General features: G+C 41.1%; 1 protein-coding gene across 1 annotated transcript in view; it reads right to left on the bottom strand.

The window, feature by feature from the left end:
- fgd5b (FYVE, RhoGEF and PH domain containing 5b) overlaps positions 1-21,246 on the bottom strand; it is a 47,350-nt gene that overhangs the window by 16,058 nt on the left and 10,046 nt on the right. Inside the window, exons 4-15 of the mRNA XM_085775718.1 lie at positions 17,467-17,611; positions 16,290-16,348; positions 16,172-16,202; positions 13,905-14,056; positions 13,089-13,245; positions 8,769-8,859; positions 8,590-8,640; positions 8,105-8,163; positions 5,104-5,175; positions 4,121-4,189; positions 1,166-1,249; positions 158-237 (exon numbers count right to left, since the gene is read on the bottom strand). Of these exons, the coding sequence (XP_085631844.1) occupies positions 158-237; positions 1,166-1,249; positions 4,121-4,189; positions 5,104-5,175; positions 8,105-8,163; positions 8,590-8,640; positions 8,769-8,859; positions 13,089-13,245; positions 13,905-14,056; positions 16,172-16,202; positions 16,290-16,348; positions 17,467-17,611 (1,050 nt within the window). The remainder of the gene's footprint in view (positions 1-157; positions 238-1,165; positions 1,250-4,120; positions 4,190-5,103; positions 5,176-8,104; positions 8,164-8,589; positions 8,641-8,768; positions 8,860-13,088; positions 13,246-13,904; positions 14,057-16,171; positions 16,203-16,289; positions 16,349-17,466; positions 17,612-21,246) is intronic.

The raw sequence follows: 21,246 nt of genomic DNA, 5'->3' as shown, positions 1-21,246 counted from the left end.
CGGCCCTGGCTACAACAACAACACCAAACGTGTAAAACATCAGTGAACGACTCTGTTGATGTGTGAGGGTTAAAAACCTGCTGCGGTGACGTGAACATGTTTCATCTAGTCCATAATAAACGATGGTGATCCTTCATTAACACAGAGAGAGACTCACCTGGCCGACAGCGTGATGGAGATGTCTGTTCCCTCGATCCTCAGGGCGTTCTGCACCTTCTCCACCAGCGGCTTACTGACCTGAGGAGCCGGCAGGGTAATGAGACGGGGCAGACATTACACAGAGAGGAAGCTGATTAAGGTTTTATAAATGTCACTGTTGTATAATATATAGCAATAAAGTGATGATATAACATTAATATATATGTGTAGGTGCATCAGGGATGGATAATAGAACAATTATTATGTTGAATATTGTAATTACACAGTAAGATTAGGGTCCATTGACTGTAATATCTAGTGTTTACTCTTCACTTCACTATTATCTATTCCTAACCTACTATTTTTTATGTTTTGTACATATTTCTTTTCCAAAATCGTTGCTATTTTTAGATTTTATAATCCTATTTTCACACTGGTGTTGTGTTATATCCTGCTGCTGTTGTGACACAGCCATTTCTCAGTCTGAGAAGTATAAATATATATCTCATTTTATCTCATCTTATCTTATTCCAAACATCACAAACGTCACTGTAGATCCCACATAAAAAAAAAAAAAATAAATAAAAAAAATCTAAAATACAGACTGTGGAGTAAATTGCAACCAAACTGTGTTTTGTTTGCTCGTTTATTTATTAAGATCCAAATAGGCAACTAGAGAACACAGACACAACAATATGTGCATGTTTTAAAAGTAAAATAACTGACAAGATAACTATATAACTATAACAAATATTGAAACTGACAAGACGAGACAGATTTAAATTGAAATATAATATTCAAAATATTAATATATTGAACATACTGTAGAGCATAACCATATACTGTACCTCTTATGTATCAAGGAATACATATTAATGAATGAAGTTCCTTTTTAAATAATGTTCATTTAGTGCTTTTTTTTGAAAAGGATATGTATTATTTTGTTGTTTAATAAGGTTTGGTATTACATTTTATTCTTGCATATATGTCTATACTTCACTGTATGTGTAGAAGTGTTGATTCTGACCTTTAGGCCGGTGAGCGGCAGCGTGTTCTTCAGCCTGTACTTCCCGTCCTGCTGTGGGTAGGTGTACAGCAGCACGTCGTTCATCTGGAAACAGATTAATATTAATGATTCTCTGTTTGTCTGGGGAGAACTGATGTTTTCTTGTGAATGCAGACGTGTTTGGAAACAGTTTAAGGTCAAAAACAAGTCAAGTTTATTCATGTGTGTGCAGCAGTCGTCCAGCAGGTGGCGCCATCAGTTTAAACATGAGGGCGCAACAACACTACACATTCACTGTGTTCTTTGTCATAAATTAATAATAATTCATCATCATTTAAAGCCGCTTCACTTTGTTTTCAGTGGTTAAACTTTTTATATTATTATTACTGATGTGTGTGTGTGTGTGTGTGTGTGTTGGTTTTGGACGCACGCAGGTAAAACACCACCTGTAGTTGTTATGTGAGCACAGATCAAACAGACTCTTAACAGACAACAAACTGCATCATTAACTCCTGAATTATTTTCACAGCGGATCGTTTCCTCTCTGTCCCGGTGTGTTTGTGTCCGTGTGGATAAACGGGAAGTTACACAACCATGATGATGATGATGATGACCAACGTTTCTCCAGAAGAGACAAATGATGCCACAGGAGGGAGAAGGAGAAGCTCCACAGGTGATTTAATTTTCTAATCTCTCCTGGTGAGAAGAATATTTCTCTGTCTCTGTGTTGTTGATTTTTACAAACGAGAAGTTCAGTTCAGTCTGAGCTGAGGTGATGTGATGTCTACCTCCTGTTAAAGGTGGTTTACATTCACATTAGTGGAGTAGTAATAGGCCTAGTTTATTATGGTCATATGCACATTTAGTAACAATCAACAATCATCATTAATCTTCCTTCCAGACTATATTCAATCAAACTTATTAGTCCATAATTGTGGCAGGCTGAAGCTATTAAGCCTGTACCTGCCTATTAATCCTACTAATGTATTAAGCTTTAACTATTTAAATTTCAATTGTGCCAAAAAAGCAGTAAAGATACCAAACTGCTTATACAGTATAGGTTGAAACATAGATATAATAATAAAACCATAATCCATCAACCTTTTTTTGAAAATAAAAACTTAAAAAATGGCATAGGCCTATTCAAAACATTACTGTCCAGGAATAAACTAAATGAATAGAAAAACTCAACAGATTAAATTGCATAATGTTTTTGGTAACACTTTATAATAAGTACACACTATTAAGCATTAATAAATACTGGATTCTTCATGTATAACACATGAATACTCATTAGTATGTAGTTTATAAATACAGTTACTGTAGTGCTGATCAATGATGAGTAAAACATTTTAACTGTGTTTATAAACGACATACTAATGAGTATTCATGTGTTATACATGAAGAATTCAGTGTTTAATGCTTAACTAATGCTTAATAGTTTGTAATTATTATAAAGTGTTACCTTTTTTTATGTTTTGCTTTGTTTGATATCTTCCAGGAAGCTGCTCCACAACTTCTTCCCAGCAACAGAAACATACGTAACCTACTTCGTTCATATCTCCACTTTAACAGTTTTTGTTTACTGCTAGGGAGGAAGTTATTTTTTGCTTTGTACTGTAGATTATCTGTGCAGTTTTAACCCATTTCTACTAGGTCGGTAAGTTTGGTAACATTTTATGATCAGTCCACACTATTACGCATTAGTTAAACATTAATAAACACTGAATTCTTCATTTATAACGCATGAATACTCATTAGTATGTAGTTTATAAATACAGTTAGTGCTGATCAATGATAAGTATACCATTTTTAACCTACTAATGAGTATTCATGTGTTATAATGAATTCAGTATTTAATGCAGTGGTTCCCAACCATTTTTGGGCTCGTGACCAAATTTTGACATCCCAAATTTCTGGCGACCCCGTCAATCAAGATGCGTCAGCTCAGATATTTATACATGCTCCATTTTATTTGAACTTGAAAGAATAATAATTAGTTTAAAATATATATTTTTATCAGTAACATTTTTTATCAATTACTAGACATTTCTGGCGACCGCATTTCAATTCCAGGCGACCTCATGTGGGGTCCCAACCCCAAGGTTGAAAAACACTGATTTAATGCTTAAAGGGACAACAAGGAGTTTTGTAAAAGTGATGTGTTTCCACACTACATTTATGAGCCTCCGCACCGTGAAATTCTTTGACCGGCGCAAGACAGACTCATGTTTTCATTCATCAAGAATTAAAGTCAGAGGTTGGAAGACGATCACATACCGTCGTAGTTCCCACCATAAACGGAGATTCGGCGGCGTTATTCTCATGACTCGCCACGAAACCGAAAGTAAAGAAATGCTGGTCGGCTCGCCCAGCATTTCCACCACCACTAATAATAACAAAATAACCATAGAGACAAAACCATAGATTTATCTAAAATGGACCATTAACAAGTGGTAACGTAGATTCATCCACATTAATATCAGACTTTTTTATAACCAAATAGAAACTCCTCGATGTCCCTTTAACTAATGCTTAATAGTGTACTTATTATAAAGTGTTACCGTGAATTTTAGTGCACTTAGTTTTAAGAAATAGTTAATTGGTGTGATGGTAGTGGTATCCTGCTTCATTATTTACAATCTGTTTTGCCCTTATTTTGCATTCTATAAATAGTTTGTGAGATAAAAACTGAAAGAATTTATCGAACATGCTGAAGACACATGATCCTGATGTGATGTGAGTTACGGTTGCAGAGTGCTGCAGGTGTACGTGGAGCTGCGTTGACCTTCCTCGTGCTGTCAGTAAAGAACTGGCTCAGGAAGTCTGTATTCAGAAACATCCTGTCAGGAAGCTCTGCTCTTAGCAGCTCAGTCTGAGTCTGGACTCTGGAGCTTTACACACACACACACACACAAAAAAAACCTACAAGTGTCTATTAACTCATATACGACATGCAGGAAACGACGTTTTTACCAAAAACAGATGCCGGGGCTGTCGACTCTTCCTGCTGACCTTCATCAGAGTGCCCTCTTTAACAAACACCTACATGAGACAGAGAAAACACACACACACACACACACACACACACACACACACGTTCAGAGTTACAACAGACTCAACTTTTCATCGTCTCTCTGGTTTAATGACACATGCATCAGGACGTCTGCGCTAATTAAAGGGATAGCTCATCCAAAATTGAAATTTCCCTCATGATCTCCTCCCCCTCATGTGGACTAAGGGCTGGGAGAAGTTTCAGAGTCCTCCGTGGCTTCTCTGAGTTACAGGGGTTCTCGGCGTAGCAGTGCATGTCCATATAACGGTTGCAAATGGATACCAACTGTCTTCGTGACAAAAAGACACACCAAAAAACATCCAAATACCTCCATGCCGAAGCCCCGAAATGCGAAATTGTCCCGAAAAAAAATTAAATAACTCTATTTTTCAAGCTTGTTTGTAGCGGAAGCTTCTCTTCCCAGTTTGTCCAAATTTGACGAACCGGGAAGAGGAGCTTCCGCTACAAACAAGCTTGAAAAATAGAGTTATTTAATTTTTTTTCGGGACAATTTCGCATTTCGGGGCTTCGGCATGGAGGTATTTGGATGTTATTTGGTGTGTCTTTTTGTTACGAAGACAGTTGGTATCCATTTGCAACCGTTATATGGACATGCACTGCTACGCCGAGACCCCCTGTAACTCAGAGAAGCCACAGAGGACTCTGAAACTTCTCCCAGCCCTTAGTCCACATGAGGGGGAGGAGATAATGAGTGAAATTTGAATTTTGGGTGAACTATCCTTTTAATGACACATGCATCAGGACGTCTGCACTAATTACAGTAATGTTGTTTCAGTAGCCGGGGGATTCCCAGTGTGTTAAAGGGCAACAGGGGTGGTGCAGGGCAGACAGGGTGGGGGGGTAGTGGAGGGGGGTAGAAACAATGGTGTTATCAGCGCCGTACCCTGCCCGGCTGCAGCAGCTCCCGCTGGCCGTGAACACTGTACTCGATGTTCACCAGACGCAGCAAGTTCTCCTGAAACAGAGGGAAGAAGAGAAGAGAAGAGAAGAGAAGAGAAGATATTTTTTTAAGTAAACCTTTATTACCGGTTCGTCCTTTACCACAATTCTCTTTTGTTACTAATCACAAATTACAACAAAGCGCACAAGACCCTGATCAGAGTAAAAGGAAGATGACACAGAACAATCAAAACTTCAGAACCAGTGAATTTTCCTGAAGAAGAGAAGAGGAGAGGAGAGGAGAGGAGAGGAGAGGAGAGGAGAGGAGAGGAGAGGAGAGGAGAGAAGAGATGAGAGAAGGACGAGAGAAAGAAGAGGAGAGGAGAGGAGAGGAGAGGAGAAAAGAGATGAGAGAAGGACGAGAGAAAGAAGAGGAGAGGAGAGAAGAGAAGAGAAAGAAGGGAAGAGAAGAGAAAGAGGAGAAGAGGAGAGAAAGAAGAGAAGAGAAAGAGGAGAGGAGAAGAGGAGAGAAGAGAATAGAAGAGAAAAGAAGAGAAGAAAATAGGAGAGAAGAGAAGAATAGAAGAGGAGAGAGGAGAAGAGAAGAGAAGAAAAGAGAAGAATAGAAGAGGAGAGAGGAGAAGAGAAAGAGGAGAGAGGAAAAGAGAAAGAGAAGATGAGAAGAGAAGAGAAGAGAAGAGAAGAGAGAAAAGAGAAGAGGAGAGGAGAAGAGAAAGAAGAGAATAGAAGAGAAAAGAAGAGAAGAGAAGAAAAGAGGAGAGAAGAGAAGAATAGAAGAGGAGAGAGGAGAAGAGAAAGAGGAGAGAGGAAAAGAGAAAGAGAAGATGAGAAGAGAAGAGAAGAGAAGAGAAGAGAAGAGAAGAGAAGAGAAGAGAAGAGAAGAGAAGAGAAGAAAAGAGAAGAGAAGAGAAGAGAAGAGAAGAGGAGAGAAGAGGAGAGAAAAAGAAGGAGAGAGGCCAAAATCAGAGAAATGATGAAAGAGTAATTTGCAGTGATTGAACTTCTTCCTGTTCTGTTCTGATCTCACTCCCTTTGTCTCGTCTGTCTTACTCTTATCACCTGGATCAACACGTCAACTATTGTTTCTCTGTGGATGATTCACAAACGACATCATTCTGGGAAAATAACTCCACAAACTATGACAAGAAAAACATAAAAGAGTCACATTGTTGGATTCATCCTCAGAGGATCATGATAACTTATGGATCCCCAGAGGGAAAATACATCACATTACAGAAGATATATACACAACATAGAATGTATAGAATATATAGAAGAAAGGATATGTCCTTATTCTATAATATGGCTAGGAAATTGAATTATGTAAATGAAAATATGAGTTTTAAGATGATGATGATGAATCTACATGCAGTTTTTAAAGGGATAGTTCAATATTATAGCAAATTGGCCCATTGCCATAATCCCTATAGTCATAGCAGTAGGTTCATTACCTTTAATTGTCGGTGCAAAACGGCGGAGCAGAAAAACGGCGGAGCAGAGCTGCGAGCTGCTCAGAGCTACACTACGGAGGCTCATTATGGGATTTCTTGTTTTCCCTCATCAAACTCATCAAATACACAATCCAACAACTCCACAACGCTCTGGTGGACAAGTTGTGAGCTGCACATTCACCACGCTATGAGATAATAACACAATGTTACCACACAGAGTTGTTTTAGAGGGAAATACAGAGACTGATGATGAAAAACTGTCCCTGAAGGCAACGCGCATCAGCGGTTTTGCATGAATTTCCCTCTAAAACAACTCTGTGTGGTAACGTTGTGTTATTATCTCATAGCGTGGTGAATGTGCAGGTCACAACTTGTCCATCAGAGCGTCACTGTCGTGCTCAAATGATGTTAAAGCACACCCTCGAGGGTAATATTGCTTAAGTTAAACAGTTTCATACGTTTTTGAATTTCATAGTTTGTATTTTTAGTCAATGCATTATATGTTTAAATGTTGTTTGTTCCTTTAACTGGAGTTTTTCTACAGAATGATGTGATGTAGTTGAATTTTCTTTTAGTAAACTTTATTTTTGAAACGGATGCATCTCTTTTTTTCATTCCTGTAAGAACACCAGCCTTTCCTGCCTCTCATGTGGCTTCGACACCCTGAAGGAGAACCTCCACATACATCTGATGTTTATACGTTTATTATGGTAACAAAATACCATATTGAACACTCCACGAGTGCAGACTGAATTAGGGAAAAAAGCGTTTAGTTACGCCGCCCCATCAACATGGAACAACCTCCAGGCTGAACTGAAAATGTCTGAACTCTTAACTTTTAATGTTTTTCGTCACTTCCTAAAGGTCCGACAACAAAAATCAATTGAGCGGTGCCTTTGCTGACCAACCTTGTCACCATGACCCCCATGATGCTCCTTGCACTTTTGTTTTAACCTCTATTGTACTATGACCCTATTTATTTATTATAATGTAATATTGTAATGTATTTTGTATTTTATGGTAATGTTGACGACGGGAGCGTGCCTATGTTCCCACAGCCCTATGTTCCCTCAGCCCTATGTTCCCTCTGGACTCTCTCTACCTATCTGGACTCTGTCTATCTGGCCTGTCTAGCCTCTACCGGGTCTTTTTACTAAACTTAACCAACTCCTTTCTTCATTGCCTAAACCCAACCAATGGTGGGACCAAAGGGCTGAGGAACATAGGGCCTAATTTTCAGTGACAACAAAAGTTAGAAATGAGGGAACATAGGGCTGAGGGAACATAGGGCTGTGGGAACATAGGAATGACCCCGACGACGTGTGCTGCTGCCCTCTTGGCCAGGTCGCCCTTGAAAATGAGATCTTGATCTCAACGGGTCTTTTTACCTGGTTAAATAAAGGCTAAATAAATAAATAAAAATAAAACCAAACCAAAAACACGTGATACGAACCGAACCGTGGATTTTATGAACCGCTCCACCCCTGATGTGTATGTATGTATGTAGTTGTGGTTGTTGCAGATGAAACTCACCCCGTGTTTCAAACTGTCGTTGACTTGATCTGCGATGTCGGACACGATCACCACGGCAGCTGAAGAAAACACACACACACACACACCATTAAAGGCCATTAAACACACACTGACTGAATGTTCCTGTTTGATTAAATGTGTTTTAATTCCTGCAGTGTGTGTGTGTGTGTGTGTGTGTGTGTGTGTGTGTAATAAAAGTGAGTCAGTGGTCTGGCTGTGACAGTGTGTCTGGCCTGAGCAGCTCCTCTGACCCTCAGGGAGATGAAGCTGCTGCAACTCGCCTCCTCATGAATTACACATGAAGCTGCTCAAACTGCTGCCACCACACACACACACACACACACACACACACACACACACACACACACACACACACACACACTAACAAACTAAATGAGCTCTCCTGTGGCCCAAATGAGCACAAATAAATTCCCCGTGAACACACACACACACACACACACACACACACACTCACGACTCGGTACCTTGGGTTTCCTCGTACTCCTTGGAATCTGGCGAGAGGTTGTTCAGGTAATCTACAGGAGCAGAGACACACATTAACTCCTCCTTCCTCCTCCAAGTGTGGGTGTGTGGGGTGAAGGATGTTTATAGTGCATAGAACAGACAGACCATAATAATCTCAACTCATCTGGACTGGACTCACCGGTGAGGAGCATGCGGTACTGAGCAACACGCACGATGACCTGCAGCAGCTGGTGTTTGAGAGAAACCTTCTCTCCGGCCGGACTCTGCTGCTGAGACAAGTTCACACACACACACACACACACACACACACACACACACACACACACACACACACACACACACACACACACACACACACACACACACACACACACACACACACTTTAATGAATGAATGAATTTAGTTTATTTACTTGTTTCATTCATTGAAAAAAGAAAATAAAACAACTCAAAAACATAATAATGCAACTCCTGAAAGAAGCTAACCTATGTTGTCTAACACTTTTTTCAAGAAATTAGATAATATATGTATCCAAGCAAAGAGGAAAAATGATAAGAACATAAGAACAACAAAAACATTTGTCATAAAATAAGTTTAAAGGGATAGTTCAACATTTTGTCAAATTGGCCCATTGCCATAATCGCTATAGTCATAGCAGTAGGTTCGTTACCTTTAATTGTCGGTGCAAGCTATTTTTAGAACGGCGGAGCAGAGCCGTGAGCTGCTCAGAGCTACGCTACGGAGGCTCATTATGGGATTTCTTGGTTTCCCTCATCAAACTCATCAAATACACAATCCAACAACTCCACAACGCTCTGGTGGACAAGTTGTGACCTGCACATTCACCACGCTATGAGATAATAACACAACGTTACCACACAGAGTTGTTTTAGAGGGAAATTCATGCAAAACCACTGATGCACGTTGCCTTCAGGGACAGTTTTTCATCAAGCAGTCTCTGTATTTCCCTCTATTTGATGAGTTTGATGAGGGAAACCAAGAAATCCCATAATGAGCCTCCGTAGCGTAGCTCTGAGCAGCTCACGGCTCTGCTCCGCCATTCTAAAAACAGCTTGCACCGACAATTAAAGGTAACGAACCTACTGCTATGACTATAGGGATTATGGCAATGGGCCAATTTGCCAAAATGTTGAACTATCCCTTTAAGTAATGGCTGAAGACCAGCCTTCTACTCATCATCCTAGTGAATTTCTGGGTCTGAAACAAGTCGCCATGCAACATTTTCACTGAGTGTGAAGAAAGTTGTGCAAATAAAATGGAAGTTGTGATGAGAAGCAGATTAAAAACAGCAACACTGGACCTCTGGGCACAAACAGAGGACGAATTAATATTTTAGCTGTGACCAAGGACCAATAACACACAGAGCTGCTCAGTCTCTGTGTGTGTGTGTGTGTGTGTGTGTGTGTGTGTGTGTGTGTGTTTGAATTGCTCTCGTTGTGGGAATATAAAAGTGTTGACACAGTCACATTTCCAGCTGCCGGTGGCATTAGATCAGAATTAGAGCGTTTACACTTCGTCCTCAGAGGAAGGTGATCGTCTCCATCAAAGATCCTCTACTATGACAATCCAATCCAATTATATGAAGTGGTGCAGCTACACTTCCTGTCTCCTAAAGGGGGACCCGTCCCCCCACCTCCTGTTGTGTGGATTTATAAAAGTTATTTATATTTTCTTATAACATATGTACAAAGCTAAAAGTCCTATTTAACATTATGAAAATTAGTTAGTTGATGTTGGCGCTGCAACAATTAATCGGTTAATCAAACAACAATCGATTATTAAATTAATCATCAACTATTTTGATAATCTAATAATCGGTTTGAGTAGTTTTCTTAAGGAAAAAATTCTCTGGCCAGCTTCTTAAATGTGAATATTTCTGGTTTCTTTGTTCCTTTATGACAATAAACTGAGTCTCTCTTTGGTTTGTGGACAAAACAAGACATTTGAGGACGATGTCGGTTTTACATACAGCCGACCAGCGTTTCCTTTGTGGCGAGTCATGAGAATAACGCCGCCAAATCGCCGTTTATGGTCGGAACTACGACGGTATGTGAACCTCTTTGAACCTCTCACTATAATTCTTGATGAATGAAAACATGAGTCTGTCTTGTGCCGGTCAAAGAATTTCACGGTGCGCGGAGGCTCATAAATGTAGTGAGAAAACACTTCGCTTTTCCAAAACTCCTCGTTGTCCCTGTAAATAATCAACAGATTAATCTATACTGAAAATAATCTAAAGGGGGCGGAGTCATGGTCTGCTGGTCCCCTAAAGGGGGCGGAGTCATAGTCTGCTGGTCTCCTAAAGGGGGCGGAGTCATGGTCTGCTGGTCCCCTAAAGGGGGCGGAGTCACGGTCTGCTGGTCCCCTAAAGGGGGCGGGGTCACGGTCTGATGGTCTCCTTAAGGGGGCGGAGTCATGGTCCGCTGGTCTCCTAAAGGGGGCGGAGTCATGATATGTTCATCTCCTAAAGGGGGCGGAGTCACGGTCTACTGGTCTCCTAAAGGGGGCGGAGTCATGGTATGTTCATCTCCTAAAGGGGGCGGAGTCATGGAGAAACCCACGGGACACAGAGACAGAAAACTGACTCGTAGTGGAGCGTCTTGGTTTCTAAACCGTCTTTGGATCTAATCATCCACCCAGAACTCATCACAGTCCCAGTGGTTCTTCCTCTGGAGACACTGAGTCTCATCACAGCCCATAAACTTCAGTTTGGACCGACCGACTGCCTCCGACCTCAGGAGGATCGTCACGATGCAGCTGCAGCCACGTTCACACAGTCGGAGCTCAGGAGCAGCCAACAATGTTAAATCAGACAGAGGAAGCTGCCAACTCCTCCTCCTCCTCCTCTTCCCCCTTGTCGTCTATAAAACGGAGGGAAAACACTGGAAACGGATTCGTCCATAAACGAGAGCCTGGAACAGTTCACAGCTCCACTGGCTCTGCTCCTACAATCAGCTGCTTTATCACAGAGAGAACAACTCTGATCTGAGCTGGACCAGATACTGACCGTTAACAACACTGAGCAGAAAACACGCTGCAAACTCCCTGTTCCTCTATGAACAGTGTTGGGCACGCAACTTGAGTTAGTAACTGAATTACTGCATTATAAAAGAAACCAATTACCAGGAAAAGTAACTGTTTTACTTTTTTATAAAATGCTCAAAAATATGTCAGACTACTTGGACTTGCCCCCCCAAACTCCTGTTTATCTGGAACTAACCAACTCACTCAGTATTCCTCCGCCTGTGTGGAGGAATACCGAGTACGTGGATGGACTGAAAAATAAAGTGTATATAACGTACAACACTTAAACAGGTGTAGTATTATTTTGTGACGAGACTTCTTGAGTCAAGAAACGGCACATTTTATTGTCAGTAACGGACGGTAACAGCGTTATAATGAGGGAAACAGTAACTGTTTTGGTTACTGTAAAGAAGTAACTGTCCATGAAGCATCACATCATTATGACATCATCATGACATACTGTTTTTATATATGTTTTACAATTAAAATCTGTCGATTTGATCAACATTTTGCCACCAGCTCTCTCACCTTAGTGCCTTTAGATGTCTATGTTTGTGTGTGTGTGTGCATCTGTGTGTTTTTGTAGGTTATGTACGCACTTTATTTTTGTTATTCAATTTTATTATTATTTTATTTTATTTATTCATTTTTATTCAGATCATCTACGTTCTTACTGTAACTGTCATCCTTTTTTTTGTAATTAATCTAACTTTACTTGTTTTTATTATCATAACATATGGTTCAATCCCATGACACGTTCTTATGTCTTGGCCCACTGTTGGTGTGTTTGCTGTGAGAATCTTTTCCAGTGATATTGTTTCCCCTGAAATAAAATTCCTCCGTTTGAATTCATTTGTTTAATAAAAATAAAAAAATGTATGGCAAAATCTGTCGACTTCATATCCTGAGTCTGATTCTTCTGTTCATTTAACTGATACTAACTCCACTAAAGAAGCTGTGGAAGCTTCTTGATCTATAACACATGAAGATTACAGCACACACACACAACACACACACTGCACTTCATCTCTGTCACTCTCTCCACCCTGTAGATAACAATAATGTGCAGCGATAACACAACTACTGATAAAGATCAAATATAAAAAGAGTTGGTTCAAGTTTCCCTGTTATTTATTGTTAATCAAAGAAACAACAGTTTCTCATTTTGTTGACAGATTTTCTATTAATTTCTTTTTTTTAATATTGAAACAAACCCGTTGGTTATGTTTTTCTTTTTCTTTTGTTTATTAATTTGGTGACAAAAGTCTTTTTTTTAATCTTTGACTCCAAATTATATGTTCTTATAAACTACAAAATATAACCTCCAACAGTGCAGAGGAAAAGGAGGAGGACAGTTCACCCTGATGAAGGTCTGTTCATGTTGTTCATGAGTTTTACTCTTTAATGTGGAGAAGGTGTTTAGTGTTTTTAAAGCAGCTCCGTGTGTCTGACCTCAAACTGGTGAACGATGGCGGCGAAGGCGGGCGACGCCCTGACGCTGTCGTCAAGGAGACTCATGCTTCTGTCATAGTGGCCGATGTAGGTGGTGAAAACCAGGAACTCTGCTCTCCTGGACAGGAAGACGTCAGCGATCCTCTGACTCTCCTCCCTGAGGGCAACGAGGGGTGTCATTAAATCTCAGTGTGAGGGGAGGAGACGCAGGTGTGTGTCCAGGTGTGTGAGCTGCTCTCAGTGTGTGTGTGTGAGTGTGTCCAGGTGTGTGCTGCCCTACAACGCAAGAAGGGGGTAACTCATTTTTTGTCATTTTTGGGACAGTAAAGGTCTGCTACATCATGTGGATAAATATCTTGACTCAACGTTATCTTATTTGGTGTATTTGTGGGTGGTTTTCACAGCAACTCCCAAAAACTGCGGTGAAACAACAAGAGAACACAGTAACTTGAGTTACAGTACCTTTTTCTCTCTGTGTATAGAACGCACAACACGCTCTACTGTACAACAGACTGCTAACATTTTAGAACCAATGGGAGTTTCCCCTTTCTTGTGTTATATGGCCAGCTTATATTTTGCCTCAATGCACAAACAGACAGAGGTAACTGTCTGTCTGTGTAAGGGTAAAATGTTAAGTTTGAGTTAAATATTTTTACACAGCTAGACTACTACTTGCCAAAGCAAGGACTTTGGACAACAAAAATACTTTAAACTCATTTTTCTCAGAACTGCACTCTGAGGAGTTACCCCTTTCTCCTGTTGTAGGGCAGTGTGTGTGTGTGTGTGTGTGTGTGTGTGTGTGTGTGTGTGTCTCACCAGTTTCGGATTCGGTTCTCCAGCTCGGTGCAGACTCTGCGGTGTAGACTGTAAACGTCCGGCAGCTCGTTGAGAATCTCTCTCAGCCTCTCGTCCTCCAGCACTGGCTCGCCCTCGTCCCCGACCGCCGAGCCCACGGCCTCACGGAAGTCCTGAGGACAAGACCATCAAGATTAAAGGAGCTATACGTAAGAAATGTGTAGTAATTAATCATAAAATCACCCATTATGTCACCAGAGACTAAGATATTATGTTCATTTGAAGCACAGATTTCCTGACAACAATTTAAAACTTGTTTATGTTTGGATTTTGTGTCTTGGCCACTGCTCAATCTCCCAATCACCAAGTCAGAATCATTTCAGCATCATCCAGGTTTCCAGTTCCCACTGAGCTGCTGCTATATCAATCACTGTTCAATGATCATGACCATATTTGGAGAAGTGTTGAGATTATAATGGGTGTGTATTGCGCAGAATGTTTGTGTCAGAGTGGGTGACATCATTGGCTAGAGTGGGAGAAGTTGTCTGAAATTGTCTGAAACTTTTCTCTTTCCACGCTGCTCCAGGCCACAATTTACACTCTACACACCTGATTCTTTCCACAGTTGTAGACAAACTTGTCCTTTCTCTAACAATGTGCTCAACAAAGCAGAGAGACTTACAGAATTTAAACTGTGAGCCTCCGAGTGCAACCAGATCCCTCCCTGCTCCTTATTGACTCCAATACAAAGATTTTCTGAGAGAAGCAGAAGGGACCCCTGTTTATAACTCGCAAGGATTTCCAAAATATTTACTGTAGAAACACCAAAGTCACACCGAATCGTTCAGGAAGTCCTTACGATGACTGCGGTCTGCTTCTTTTTCTGACAGGAGCTACCGTTGTGTCAGAATACGCCCAAATGTGAGACCAGCGCAGAGGCAGAAAATCACCCTTTTTCTCAACGTTTCTGTCTGCCTCAGCCTGAGGGGCCTCTATCCTCGTGGCAACCACCTCAAGTTGCCGTGGTAACCTCTGAGCCTCAGGCCAGAGCCACAGTTTTAAGGTGCGTTCACACCAGACCTTTTATTTTTGTCGCTGTTGCAAAAAAATCACTCTGTCTGCATTCGCTCGTCTATTTGGCACAGACTCGCGCTTTTGCTTTAATGGCGTCATTGCCATGTTTCTCTGTATACAACAGTCATTGCGAATCATGTGACGTTACTAACACTGAAACACCTCAACACATCTTGAGTTGTAAAAATGGAGACGGCTGAAAGTGGAGAAGCTCGTTTTCTGCAGGTCACACACCTTTGAGCTTTTAGCAACAACAATCTGTTCTGTTTTCCCAGTGCATGTTCACAATTTTATCTGCTTCTGTTCCTTCTGTCACTACATCGTCACACAGCTCCAGTGGCGTAGAGACTGTGTGAGTGAAGTCTCAGAGTACCAGAGCCACAAAGCTGGAGCAGGGCAGAGGTTAGCATGTGGTTAATATCTGGCAACCTCGGTTCTGGGGGGGAGAACCTGCTGCACTGTAGTATTTTGAATTTGACTGCAGCAACAGTTCTGGCATCAGTCTTAAGGCCTTCGCACACTGAGTCCGTTTCAAATTGGTCGTCTTCTTCAATGTGTGGCTCCAGTAGAGCTAATAATCAAACTGAACTACTGACATCCTGAAATAAACAATTGAAGTGATCATGATAACTAAACAGCTCATTAACCAGCAGCTCTCTTTGCTCCTGACCTCCTCTCTCGATTGGATGGACACAGTATTTTCTTTTTCTCTTTTTATTTCGACGACTTTTAACTCCCTTTCTGAAGTTTGGAACAGTTTATATTCTGTTCCAAACTTCGGAAAGGGAGACAAAAGTCAAAAGTGCATGTTAATAAACTGCATCGTACTAGGTGTGTAAGGCGTCTGTGCATAAAGATTTCTGTCGGGTGACGGATTTAAAAAACTCATGAGCCTTTACGTATCGCTCCTTTAACTTTCACTGATTTTCTTCCCTGTGCAGCAACATGACAGGATGAGCATCTTCATCTTCATCATCATCATCTCTGCAGAGTCTAGTTCACCACAGAGGAGAGACTTCCCAAACTACAGGAGTGGAAGTTCACACATCCAGGACTGGATTATAATATCAGAAGGTAGGAAGATAGAAATATAAAACCTAAAGAAACATGAGCTGCCTTTTCCTCCTGCAGAGTTAGTGGAGTCTGATTTCTCTCCATAGAGAATAACTGGACACCTACGCTGCATAGGTAAATGTAATAAAACACACACTCACTTCCTGAAGAAGCTTCAGAGCTTTGACGTGTCTGTGGAGGAAGAGACAGAGAAATAAAAGATGAAATGTAATAAAGAGCTGAGAGAGAGGAGGATAAATGAGTTTACATGTCACTTACAGTCTCTCTGAATCCACCAGCTCCTTGGCGATGTAGAAGGCTCTGGATCGACCGTCCGGCTGCCAACAGGCATCAGATCAATAACCAGGTGTTAGTAAAAAGATCAGGGATGGAAACGTTCAAGCATGTTGGCACTGGTTCAACAAATATGGCCGCCTCTCCTCTGCACATCGTCGTCTCTGAGCAGCGATCAGACTCTAAGTAATGAAGACGACAACGATGTCGCCCATTAACCTCCATTAACCTCCATTAACCTCCATTAACCCACATTAAGATCTCAGCTTGTGAGGGAAAGTGAAAAATATGTTCCCTGTTTATTTAGTTGTTTTTCATTTGTATCATTTAGAAAAGGTGAATCCTTCCCTTTCAAAATAAAGGTCCAAAACAAAACAAACTAAACCATTTTACAGAAAACAGACTTAACCCATGTTTGAATACGATACTTGGTATTTCAAAATTTCAACTGTGGATCATTATTGTCGGATATTAGAAGAGTTTTTTTTCATTTCTTTTCTATTTTTTTTCACTGTAAACCAAGATCAATGAAGTTACCATGTATTGTCTCTCAAATAATTTTCCAAAAGGTGTATAAAAATCACACAAATAAAGTTAAAGGAACATTTAAAACACACATAAACAAATGTATTCCAATGCTGCATTCGAGACAACTCGGATCTTCAAATCTCCCAGTTAAAAACTCCAATTTCCGACTTCAAAGTGTTCGAGACGCACCACACCAGAATAACCAGGACTGGGACAAACTTTGTATTGCAAGTGCCTCATGTGGGGGCATTAAAACATTACAAAGGACACAAAAACAATAAAAAAAGAAGCATTTTAAAATAATGAAAAAGATCATTTAATATTGAGGAGAAAATGTTCCACAACATCAGTAGGTCAATCTGTAACCGTAGGTAAATATTGTATATTTCATAACGTTTGAATGTATTTTGGCATTTTAAAAAGCATTTTAATCAATGTTTTACCATTGACGGTGTGGTTCGGCAGTGTGCAGGTTGTTATGTGACGTCAGACTGATTCGGGGAGATTTTTTGAAATCTGAGTTGTGAGTTGTCTCAAAAGCAGCACCAGCTTCAGTATTAAAACACTTATTTTATTTGTCACAGTGTTGATTTAACATGATAAGACCTTTTTCTTGTTAAACGTGACCACTGACCTGTCTGTCGTAGTTGTTGTCTGCAGCTCCGTCCTCCTCCTCAGACGTCCGTCCCTGGTCGTCCTCTGCTGCTGTTTGTCCCACAGCGGCTGCAGACGGTGGAGCGACGGCCACAGAGCACACGTTGTAGGCTTCAGTGTAGGCACTGGTCGGAGGGGGGGGGGGGCAATACAACAGAGTCAACATCTGGACAACAAATCATATTCTCAAGATGCAGAGCGATTGATATGTAAAGGGTGTGTGTTTGTTTGTTTGTTTGTTGGTTTGACACAAGACAATGCTAATGCACAGAGGCATGAATTTCAAACGTCTGCTGCTCCGGCATACTTTCACCTAGAGACTCCATTTAAACTTTAAAATGTAGATACAAGTCTCATCTGTTAATGTATAATTCCACGTTTCTATAGGTTTTATAGTTTTTGATCAATCACTGTTCAATAACCATGACCATATTTGGAGAAATACTGAGATTATAATGGGTGTGTATGGCGTGGAATGTTCAGTGGGTGACATCATCAGCTTGTCAAGGTTGTAGGAGGAAGGACCCAAATGCAGGAGCGTACAGGCAGATTTCTTGCAAATTGAGGTTTTAATTGCTACAACAGCCAGGAGAACAGAACACCATGATGACAAACAATAATCCAACACGGAACTGAAAGAAACACGAGACTAAATACAACAGAACTAATCAAACCAACAAGCAACAGGGCAGGGCTGACGATGTGAAACACAGGACAGGTGTGCAAGGAGATTGAGGAGGGAAAACACAGGAAGACAAGACAAGGACTTCAAAATAAAACAGGAAACTAGGACAAGACACAGACCATGACACAACACCGAACTTCAAAATAAAACAGGAACTAAACTAAACGGGAACACAGAAACGAAGAGTCCAATAACAGAAAACAGAACAGAAAACCGAGCCACTAAAGGCGGAAGACCAAGGGCCATGACACAGCTAGAGTGGGAGAAGTTGTCTGAAATTGTCTGAAACTTTTCTCTTTGCTCGCTGCTCACAGCCACAAATTACACTCTACACACATGATTTTTTCCACAGTTGTAGACAAACTTGTTCTTTCTCTAAGAATGTGCTCAACAAAGCAGAGAGACTTACAGAATTTAAACTGTGAGCCTCTGAGTGTGACCAGACCCCTCCCTGCTCCTCATTGACTCCAATACAAAGATTTTCTGAGAGAAGCAGAAGGGACCCCTGTTTATAACTCGCAAGGATTTCCAAAATATTTACTGTAGAAACACCAAAATCACACCAAATCATTCAGGAAGTCCTTACAACGACCACGGTCTGCTTCTTTTTCTGATAGGAGTTACCGTTTTGTCAGAATAAGCCCAAATGTGAGACCAGAGCCGAGGCAGAAAATAAGACTTTTTCTTCACGTTTCTGTCTGCCTCGTGGCAACCACCTCAAGTTGCCGTGGTAACCTCTGAGCCTCAGAGCCACAGTTTTAAGGTGCGTTCACACCGGACCTTTTGTCGCTCCAAAAAAATCGCTCTTCCGCTCTGCTGCATTCGCTCGTCAATTTGGCACAGACTCGCCTTTTCGCTTTGATGGCGCCATGCCCACTGCCATGTCTCTCTGTATACACTGGCACCACCGAGATTACAGCAGCCAATCAGCGCTGAGCGACAAGTGACTGACGACCAGAGACTTGGGATTTCTCATCTCGAGCGATTTTTCATTCTGTCGCTCTGTCGCTGTCGCTTGGAGCCCCAGCGATTTTTAATTGCTCAGTCACTCGTTTGCATTGACTTAATATGTAAACTTGTCGGCAGCGACAAAAATAAAAGGCCTAGTGTGAACGCACCTTTAATCTACTACTACTGACCCCTGTCTCCCATACATTTATATCAAGGCTAACTCAACCACACACACACAAACGCACACATGGTTGGTCAAAACTCAGTAGAAAACACTTTGTAAATAAAAAATCAACCACATAAAGAGTTGTGTGTTTTTTTTTAATCTGTTCCTCTGTCTTATTCAGATTTATCTCGTGGCCACTTCAGGGGTCTCAACCTCCACGTAAAGTTTCAGGTTTGATTCCCTGATTCTATGATATGAACTGGCTTCATTCCTGTAAAAAATAAATCAATGAGATTTTTAACACTCCAACAGACTGTCCGGCCTCTTTATTGTCCTCTACACTGAGATATCACCATAATAAACACCCTTCCTGTATTCAGAGTAGAGAACAGATGAAACATTGTGGGGTTTTTTTGTTGCAGAAACCAATAAACGGGTCCTGCAGAGCCGGCGGTGTCGACCCCGGTCCCCGACCAGGGATGCATGTCTTGTATTTTATGCTGCGAGTCTGTTCTGCAGCAGCTGAATATGTTAATGTCTGCAGCTCAGCGGGAGCGTGAAACATGCAAATAAAAACACATCTATAAGTTACGGTGGAGGTTTCAGTCGTCGGCTCTGTGACCAATGTTCCCGCCTCGCTCACTCTCTCTCTACAGCGCCGGCGCCTTTAACCCCACTGAGATGGAAATTAGCTGCATATGAACGACATATGTGAGTGGCTCAGATCACATTAAAGCTGCACGGCCCATTACAGCTCACAGGATCAAACTCTGGAGGAGATACAGTACCAGAGGCTGTTTCAGCCACAAACTACATGCACACTTTCTATATTAGGTTTTTATATCACTCCCACAGAAACCGTCCCTGTCACCTCTCTCAGTCGTGCCGTGTTGCTTCAGCGCTCAGGGGCGAAATCTGTCCAGATAAATTACAGAAGGAAATAAAGAAAAATTCATTTTCTCTCTTTTGCCTCAGGTTCCTCTGTGAAACTATTTGTTCCAGTGTGTCGACAGTGACGAGGCCAAGATGCCAACGATCTCCAAACTATAGCTGCTAATATTACACCTCCAGGCTGCGGAGAATAAAAACCCTCAGACACTGACACCACGGCCCACGATGAGGATGTTGATTACACTCACTGGTTTGTTCACACACAGATATTTAATGTCTGAAAATGTGTATTTAGTGACATAAAAATGATAAAAACCTTCAGATCTAATTAAATTAAACTGTATTAACCGAGGAGACACACTCACAATCAGATTTTTACTCATTTAAAACTGCACACTGTGAAACACAAAACACCATAATGATTAAATAATGGCGTCTAATTGGAAGAAAGCAACTGATTAGCTCATCCAGTGGCACTGAAATTATTTTTTAGCAGGAGGAAATAATAATTCAGCAGAGACACAGAGAAGCAGTGAACTCACCAACCTAAACTCACTATTACACCATGATAATGCACTGAAGATGGAGCCACAATAAAATAAACCTTCTACAAACTATAAATGTCAAAACTGAAAATCTGAATAAACCTGCACAGTTCAGCAGCCTGAGAGTTGAACTGATGTTTCTGGGCCAAAAGTGGACGACGACATGTTGAAACTCAGTGACTCTGTGATAACAACAGACGATCAAAGGAACTTAGTCACTGAGCTGTTATGACTGAACCTGCAGGACGGAGGCTCAGGCTGCAGCAGATAAAGTGAAGATTGTAGATGAACCGGCGTCTGTACATGAGCTTTACATCTCTACATCGATGTGTGTGTGTGTGTTCACAGGGCGTGGAAACACAAACACTATGTTTTTTGAATTTTATCATCCATCTCAACAACATCGGGATCTTTAAGTGGCTATATGAAACCCTGTCTGTTCATTGATGAAGTTTTTCCACCTTAATGCGCCTTAAAGGGATACGCCAAAAAAATGTTCTTGCCTCACTCCCGAGTCCATGA

The sequence above is a fragment of the Trachurus japonicus genome, chromosome 5 (genome assembly GCF_045865225.1).
Source record: "Trachurus japonicus isolate A0001 chromosome 5, Traja_1.0".
Classification (NCBI taxonomy): domain Eukaryota; kingdom Metazoa; phylum Chordata; class Actinopteri; order Carangiformes; family Carangidae; genus Trachurus; species Trachurus japonicus.
The sequence above is the reverse complement of the archived record's forward strand: the minus strand, read 5'-3'. Positions and strand labels throughout refer to the sequence as shown.